Consider the following 9080-nt stretch of genomic DNA (forward strand, 5'->3'; position numbering starts at 1 on the left):
AAGTGGCAACACTTGGATCTAAGACCAGACTCCAAACTCCAAGACACCAAACCATAAATCCCCTGTCATAGTAAAGGCTTATGAATACACTAACGAGGTGCTTTGTATAGGACCAAGAAAGAAACAAACTAGGACACAATGAGCTCCACAACTAAGTGAGTGTGCAGTTAGGCTTTGCTGGTCTTGATCTGCAGACAGTTTCAGGCTTTCCATATTGTGTGATTTCACCTTGGTTTCCTTGAACAGGGAGGCCAGTAGCAAGGACTCTGGTCTTGGCTTGGATGGACCAGGGAGGGTAAACTGTGGGGGACAGAGGGGAAGGAAGGAGTGGAAAAATACAAGGAGAAGAAAGGGTACTTGGAGCCCCTGCCTCTGTAAATGTCTTCATTCTGAAATGCAGAGGGCCTCGAATTGGTGATTTAACTGCCACACTGACTTCCCAATAGGGAGACACTCAGGCTGAATGATGTCTGTTTTGAAGAGACAATAATAAAAGTGTGTCCCATAAGATACAATGGCTAAAGCAGAAAGTATTCTATGAGTCAGTTGCTTAAGTCAATTATGTCACATTTGCAAAATAAAAAGCTATAATAAATGAAGAGGTAGAGGCTGGGGAGGTAGCTCAGTGTGCCATAAAAATAAAAATAGGAAATCTAGATTTGGGTCTAAAAAGGAGAAAATTCCAAGATTGAAAATTTCCTCTTCTATAAAGCAGAATTAATAAGACCTAACAAATAGTGATAGTGTAAAGGTGAAAGATCGTGAGTAAAAAGACCTTGTATCGGTATTTAATGTTATTAAATATGCTTTTGGCAAAAAGTAATTTATATGGATTAATTAAAAATGATTTATTTAAATTAATTTTGAATCCCAAGGATGTTATATAGAATTGGAATTATTACTTCCAATTTTATGGTAATTGAGGTAATATTCCTAATTATTCTGGAACTTATAAAAATGAAGCCTCAACACTCACTTATTTAATAAATAAATATTAGGCACCTGTTCTGTGGCACTGTTCTTAGCTGTGGGTATATAAAAGTACACCAAACCAAAAATTCCTGCTCTCAGAGAATTTAGGAGTGGATATATAGTAAACTAAATAAATGTGATATGCATAATGATGTGGGGTATTCCAGGGAAACATAAAAGGGATGTGCATGGTGCTCGGTGAGGTACTGTTTATCAAGGTAGTCAGTGAAGACATGAGGATAGGGTGAACCAAAAGCCTAACTGATGAAGGAAAGCTTTTTACAGAAAATTTTAGTTAATGAGTGTGGAAAAAGTGATAGAGTTAGAAATAATTTGGACCTGAATAATGAAGCCTTAAAAACCAAACTTCAGTTTACAGTAAATACAGGGAAAGAAGAACAAGTTAAAGAATCCCACAATGAATGGCTTGTGGTTGTGGCTCAGTGGTAGAGCGCTCGCTTAGCACACATGAGGCACTGGGTTTGATCCTCAGCACTACATAAAAACAAAATATAAAGATATATTGTCCACCTACAACTAAAAAATAAATATTAAAAAAAAGAATCCCATAATGAAATAAACAGATAAATTCAGGACATGAGACCTTCTACAAGAGTCTAGCCACATCTTCAAGGTAGAGTCAACAGGATTTGATAAGAACTTGGATAGGATTCACGGAAACAACAGAAGTCAAAGATAACAACAAGATGGATTCTACAAGATGGATTAAATTAGGAGATGAGAAAAGATATGATCACCAAATGTTTGTTATATGTTGGTGTTGCTGGGTTCCTAATTCAAATAAATCAACCACAAAAGGACATTTTTTGAGACAATCAGGTGACTGAAATTTGGATTGGACATTAAATATAAGTTTGAAAATTGTATTGTGACTATGCAGAAAAAAAGGCCATTTTTTAGAGCTGTCCCCTGAGACACATGAGAGTGAAAGATGTGTCATATTTTCTTTAATTCCAGCCCTTCAGCCACCTCTAGAAGAGAGATGAAAGAAGTGTGCAAAAATCTGAAGGTGTTGATCTATGTGGATGTGTATGCTACTCTCTACTTTTGCATTTTCAAAATTTATTTTGTTTGTTTGTAAAAACCTAAAGAAATGAGGCAGCAACCCATGCAGATATCTGGAAGAATGCTGTAATAAGGAGGAAACTGAAGCCGTGGGTAGAGGCTGGACTTCACTGAAGAGCAAGGAGGGAGAAGAGGTGAGGGCTGCAGAAGGGTACAATATGAAGACTGGCAGTGGGATAGGGTCCTAGGAACTTTCACCTTGCTTCAGAGACAGCAGGAGTAGTTACAGGGTTTTGAGGGGCAATGGCATGATGTAATTTCTGTTTTCCTATGTCCCTCTGGGAGATGATCTGAAAACAAGCAGAAGGGCAGGTGGAGTAGGAGTACATGTGGAAGCTCTTTCTGCAGCTCAGTGGCCTGAGGTATGGCAGCAGCAATGGTAAAGGTAAGGGAGAGTCTAGCCATATCTTCAAGGTAAAGTCAACAGGATTTGCTAAGAACTTGGATAGGGTTCATGGAAAAAAAACAGAAGTCAAAGATAACAACAAGCCTGAGCTCAAAGAAGGCTACTACTAACACTGACCAAGACAACCAGACTGCAGTGGACAGTTTCAAAGGAAGATGAGTGCTCAGGACACCTTAGTCTGAAATGACTAACAGATGTCCACATTGACATAGGATACATAAATCTGGAATTCAGAAAAGGCTGTCCACATATTAGGGCTCTATTCTCCATAGACTACACTTACCTACTTGCTCTTTTAAAAGAAAAATATATAAAAAGAGAGCTAAGGATTTCTTGGGAGACATTTTTTTAAAAAAACCACTAAGAGCTCCATTAGCCTGGGTAAGATGAGGAAGACTGTGCCTACCCTGTCTTCCTTCAGAGCCATCAATTACTCTTCAGGATTGTGATCTTTTTCTTTTAATTTTTTTTCATAGCTTTATTGAGGTAAAATTGAAGTACAATAAAATACACATATTTGCCATTTGATCAGTTTTGACATGTAAGTAACCAATAGAATCAATATAAAAAACATTTCTATTACTTTTTTTTTAAATTTAAAATCATGCAGGCTGTGTTTCCTGAATAATTTATTACATTAGAAATCAATCTTAAGATATATAGAACCCCACCCCTACATGTCAACTATTTCAAAATTAAATGGCACACTTATAAATATCTTAGATGTCAAGGAAGACACAAGAAAAGTATATAAAAAATGCTTTGAACTAAGTAATAATAAAAGCTTAAAATATCAGAATCTCTGGAATGAAACAGTACTCAAATAAACATTTATAACTTAAAGTCCTTGTATCAGAAAGAAGCTAGAAATACAAATTATTTTCAAATTATGTAGTAGGAAGGAAAAAATAAGACTAGGAACAGACATATATGAAATAAAGAAAAAATAATACAGTTAAAAGTTGATAAAAATCAAACAAGTCTAATCAAGAAAAAAAGCAAGAACACAGAAATTAATATCAATGAAAGGGGAGTTTATCAAAATAACCCTATAAATGCTAAAACATATTAAGGTAATATTATAATTATATGCCAACATACATGATAGCTTACATAACATGGTCATATTAGAGAAGGATCCGTGTGCTGCTGAGAAGAAAGTGTATTCAATCATTGATGGATGAAATATTCTATATATGTCTGTTAAGTCTAAATTATCAATTGTATTTTTTTATTTCTATAGCCTCTTTATTTAGTTTTTGTTTAGTGGATCTATCCAGCAGTGACAAGGGATGTTAAAGTACCCAGTATTATTATGTTGTGGTCTATTTGATTCTTGAAATCAAGAAGGGCTTTTTTGATGTACATAAATGCTCCATTGTTTGGAACATAAATATTTACTATTATTATTTTCTTGTTGATATTTAATTCCCTTAAGCACTATGAAATGGACTTCTTTGTCCCTTCTAATTAACTTTGGCTTAAAGTCCACTTTATCTGAGGATAAAAACCCCTGCTTGTTTATGCAGTCTGTGTGAGTGATATGTTTTTTTCCCATCCTTTCACCTTCAGTCTGTGGATGTCTTTGCCTATGAGATGAGTCTCTTGGAGAGAGCATATTGTGGGTCTTGTTTTTTAATCCAATCTGCTAGCCTGTATCTTTTGATTGATAAGTTTAGGTCATTAATGTTCAAAGTTATTGAGATATTATTTGTATTTCTGGTCATTTGGGTTTATTTCTAGTTTTTAATTTGAATTAGTTTCTCCTTTGATTGAATATCCCTTTAGTGTACTTCCTTCCTTTGCTCATTTTCACTTTTTTTTTTTCGTTTAATCTTCATGGAATATTTTGTTGAGAATATTCTGAAGTGCAGGCTTTCTAGTTGCAAATTCTTTTAACTTTTGTTTATCATGGAAGGTTTTTATTTCATCTTCAATTCTGAAGCCTAATTTTGCCAGATGTAGGATTCTTGATCAGCATATATCTTCTTTCAGAGCTTGGTATATGTTATTCCAAGACCTCCTAGTTTTAAAGGTCTGGGTTGAGAAATCAGCTGAGTTCCAAATTGGTTTCCCTCTATACATAATCTGATATTATTCTCATGGCCTTTAAAATTCTATCCTTATTCTGTATGTTAGGCATTTTCATTATAATGTGCCTTGGTGTGGATCTGTTGTAATTTTGTACATTTGGGGTCCTGTAAGCCTCTTGTATTTGATTTTCCATTTCATTCTTTAGGTATGGGAAATTTTCTGATATTATTTCATTGAAAAGATTGTACATTCCTTTAGTTTTTGTCTCTGCACCTTCATCTATCTCAATAAATCTTCAATTTTGTCTTTTCATGTTATCCCATAGTTCTTGGAAGTTCTAGTCATGGTTTCTTAACATTTTTTTCTCCATGGTCAACTCTATTTTCAAGATTATATATTTTGTCTTCATTGTCAGAGATTCTGCCTTCCAAGTGGTCTACTCTGTTGGTGATGCTTTCTATTGAATTTTTAATTTGGTTTACTGTTTCCTTCATTTTGAGGAATTCTGCTTTTTTTTCAGAATCTCTTTATTGAAGTGATCTTTCATTTCCTATATTTTCTCTCTTATTCATTTCCTGTATTTTCTCTCTTATTTCATTTCTTATACCATCCTTTATTTCACAGATCAGTTTAACTATGTACATTCTAAACGCGTTCTCTGATATTTCTTCCCCTGTGTTGTTGATGGATTTTGTTATTCAGATATCTTGGCTTGTTTGGGGAAATTTGTTTTCTCATTTTTTAATGTTGTTTGTGTGTCTATCCATCTAACAGTATGGATCTGAGGCAGTAGAGTTTTTACCCTGTGGACTTATAATGTCCCTGATGGTTTCCAGCACTTCACTGTTTAAGGAGAGACAAATAATAACAACAGCCAATGCAAATAATATACAGCATTAAACCAAATAGCTCCTACTATGACATCTACAATGTTAATTATCACAATAAACAGAAATGATATGATCGGTCATCGCCTACGGCAAGTTTGCAAAAGGGTTTACAATTTCAAGTGGTGAACAGGGAGAGAACAGAAGTGATATAGGATGTGATGATTATGAAGGAGGAGGGAAGAAATAAAAAATAAAGGAAGAGTGAAAGAACAATAGAAATTGGCTGATCGCAGAAGAAAAGAGAGAATCAAGGGAAACAGGCAGGAGAAAAATATACACATATAAATTAAATATTTTTAAAAATAAAAGAATACAAAACAAAACTGAAAGTATACAAATCAAACATCCTAGTTCACAAAAAACCAATCCATGAAAAATAACTGGCTTCAAAAATGCTAGAAATGAGGGCTGGAGCTATGGTGCAGTGGTAGAGCACTTGCCTAGCATGTGTGAGGCACTGGGTTCAATTCTCAGCACTGCATATAAGTAAATAAAGATCCATTGACATCGAGACAATATTTTTTTTTTAATGCTAGAAATGAGGCTGGGGCTCAGTGGTAGAGCTCCTGCCTCACATGAGTAAGGCACTGGGTTCAATCCTCAGCACCACATAAAAAATAAATAAATAAAGATATTTTTTAAAAAACTAGAAATGAGAAAAAACAAATATGAATATGTATAAGTGTCCATGTACCATTAAGGAAACAATTAAACAGAGAAAAAGAATTTTTAAAAAAAGATCTTGATGAAAAGTTATGATATTTTCAGTCCAAACCATATTTTCAGTCATGGAGCTTTGAAAATAGTACTATCCTTGGTAGAATTGAGGACAACTTACTGTTTGCAGTCAGTAATAACTCATTTTCTAATGCTGTGAGTGAGAACAAGAATGTTGCGGAAAATTATCTGGGGCCCTTGCAGAGGCAGTGGGTTTTCACATTCGGACTTTTCTCCCCAATTCCTCAAGCAAGCTTCCATAGAAAGATGGACCCTCCTTTCCACAAGACATGGGGGAGGAGGACAGTGTTTTAAGAGGCTTCTGTCATTTAGGCCCATTTTATTTTCATGTATTCACACAAAACTTCTAAAAATTTAATTAAAATCAGAGCTTAAGATACTACATTAGGAAAAAGCAGGCATGTAAGTGGGATTTAAACATTATGAACATATCACAATGAATTCCACTTTTAAAACAAATCAATTTTTAAAATTCAATAAAAAATGGTAAAAAGGGGGTTTTTTATTAAAAAAAAAAAAAAAGAAAAGAAAAGATAATGAGTGCAGACTTTTTACCTGGCAAACAGATGATATGCTTCTTGTTCTTGGCTCCAGAGAGAGGAAAGCTCTATGTGTATGTAGACACACTGACCCTGGGACATAAAGCCCACCTCAAGAGCACCACAGGCTAAAGTCTCTAGGTTGTCCACTTGACTCTTTAGTAACATCACAATTCCTTTAACAGAGGAAGTTTGAGCCTGTAGATACACAATAAAATAAAATTTCAAAATTAAACATAGACAACACAACTACAAGCAAGATATATTATTTTATAATTAAGCAGAGAGAAAAAGACCTAAAATGGGACTTATAAATAAGCAGTTTTTTGGCCAAAAGCCCAAACATAATCTTGTTCTCCAAATATGGCCTCCATCCTATTCCACATTATCATGAAAGTCTTAGCCAGTGCAATATGGTAGGGAAAAGAACAGAAGACATACAGATCAGAAGGTATTACACAGTTCCTATTTATAGATGACATGCAAATCTGTGTACAAAATCCAGAGGAATCTATTTTTGTGTGTATGTGTGTATGGTGCTGGGGATTGAACCCAGGGCCTTGTGCGCATGAGGCAAGCATTCTACCAACTGAGCTATATCCCCAGCCCCCAAAGGAATCTTTTTAAATCCTGAAACTAATATGTGAACTTGGCAAAGTTGCAGGACATAAAATCAAAAAATAATAAAACCTCAAATGTATTTCTATACACTCGTAATTAAATATATGAAATGAAAAATCTTCTGAAACTACCATTTATAATAATTATGAAAAACAGGTAAAAATAACAAAACATATACAGGATCTACATGCTGAAAACTACAAAATTTCTTTATGGTGAAAAATATCTGAGATGATGAAAGAAATCAGAGACCTAAATGACCATACTCAAGGATTAGAAAACTCAAGTATGTTAATTCTCCCCATGTGAATCTATATAACCAGGAAGATCAATAAACATCAAGTAAAAAAACATGAAAAAAACTACTCCAAGAAAGTGTATCATAATCAAATTCTTTAAAATCAATGATAAAGAAAGTATTGTCAGGAGCTGCCCTGGATGTAGACCTTCAAGTCCTGATGCCCTGGGGCACTGACCAATTATTGCCTTCAGTCAGGATAGTGCCAGGTCTCAAGTAACTTTGGTGTTACCCCAGCTTGGATAGCAAGGCGTGTGGCTCCAGGTGTAGGTGTCGCTGGCGGGGGTTGAATTCCACTCACCTGTTCCTTTATAATCCTACCCCTTGCCTCATTTGAATGGCTTTTCCCCAATAAAAGGGTTTAGCAAATGCTCCTTGTTCTCTTTCTTGCCTGTCTTGCCCCCTTGTGGGAGCTGCAGCTGAGGAGCCATCGCTGAACCCAAAGATAAGTTACTTTCTGGTTCTGTGTCTTTATTTATTCCCTAAATTCACCTGGAGTGACCCTGACTGGTTTAGTAACAAAGTAATTTATGGTGAAAGAAGCTGATGAGGCAGGTGAGGGAAGGACACCTTAAACAGAAACAAGGATAAGGATGACAGTGAATTTCTTGTGTGAAATAAAGCAAGTTAGAAGACAGTGGAGTAAATTGTTAAACTACTGAAAGAAAAAAATGTGATTGACATTCTTTATCCAGCAAAATGTCTTTCAAAGGCTAGGGTGGGGGCTGGGGCTTAGTGGCAGAGCACTTGCCTAGCATGTGTGAAGCACTGGGTTCAGTCCTCAGCACTACATAAAAATAAAGGCATCCTGTCCATCTATAACTACAAAAAAAGTAAAAACTAAAATCAAAAATGAAAGGCTAGCTGGACATGGTAGCACTCTGGGCAACTTAGCCAGACCCGGTATCAAAATAAAAAATAAAGTGGTAGAGCAACCCTCGGTTCCATCCCCAGCACTACAAAAGAAAATACAGAGAGAGAAAGGGGGGAGAGAGAAAGGAAAAAAAAAAAGTCCAGGCACACTGGTGCATGTTTATAGTCACAGCTACTTAGGTGGCAGACACAGGAGGGTCACTTGAGCCCAGGAGTTCAAGTCAAACTTGGGCAACACAAACTCATCTCAAAAAAGAAAAAAGGAGCTGGGTATGGTGGTGCACACATGCAATACCATAAACTTGGGAGGCTGAGGCAGGAGGATTGCAAATTTGAGGTCAATCTGTGCAACTGATTGAGACCTTGCCTCAAAGTTTAAAAAAATAATAATAAACTTTTTTTTCAAAAGGACTGGTATCACCAAAAGAAAAAACAAAGCAAAACTTGCATACTTACACTAAAGACTACAAAATATCACTAAAAGAAATTAAAGTTTGGGGCTGGGGATGTGGCTCAAGCGGTAGCGCGCTCGCCTGGCATGCGTGCGGCCCGGGGTTCGATCCTCAGCACCACATACAGACAAAGATGTTGTGTCCGCCAAATACTAAAAAATAAATAAATTA

General features: G+C 35.7%; 1 protein-coding gene across 1 annotated transcript in view; it reads right to left on the reverse strand.

Annotated features, from left to right (window-relative positions):
* Poln (DNA polymerase nu) overlaps positions 1-9080 on the reverse strand; it is a 165144-nt gene that overhangs the window by 120509 nt on the left and 35555 nt on the right. The window contains exon 5 of the mRNA XM_048784045.1: positions 6682-6863. Coding sequence (XP_048640002.1) covers positions 6682-6863 — 182 coding nt within the window. The remainder of the gene's footprint in view (positions 1-6681; positions 6864-9080) is intronic.

The sequence above is a fragment of the Marmota marmota genome, unplaced genomic scaffold, assembly GCF_001458135.2.
Source record: "Marmota marmota marmota unplaced genomic scaffold, marMar, whole genome shotgun sequence".
Lineage (NCBI taxonomy): Eukaryota > Metazoa > Chordata > Mammalia > Rodentia > Sciuridae > Marmota > Marmota marmota.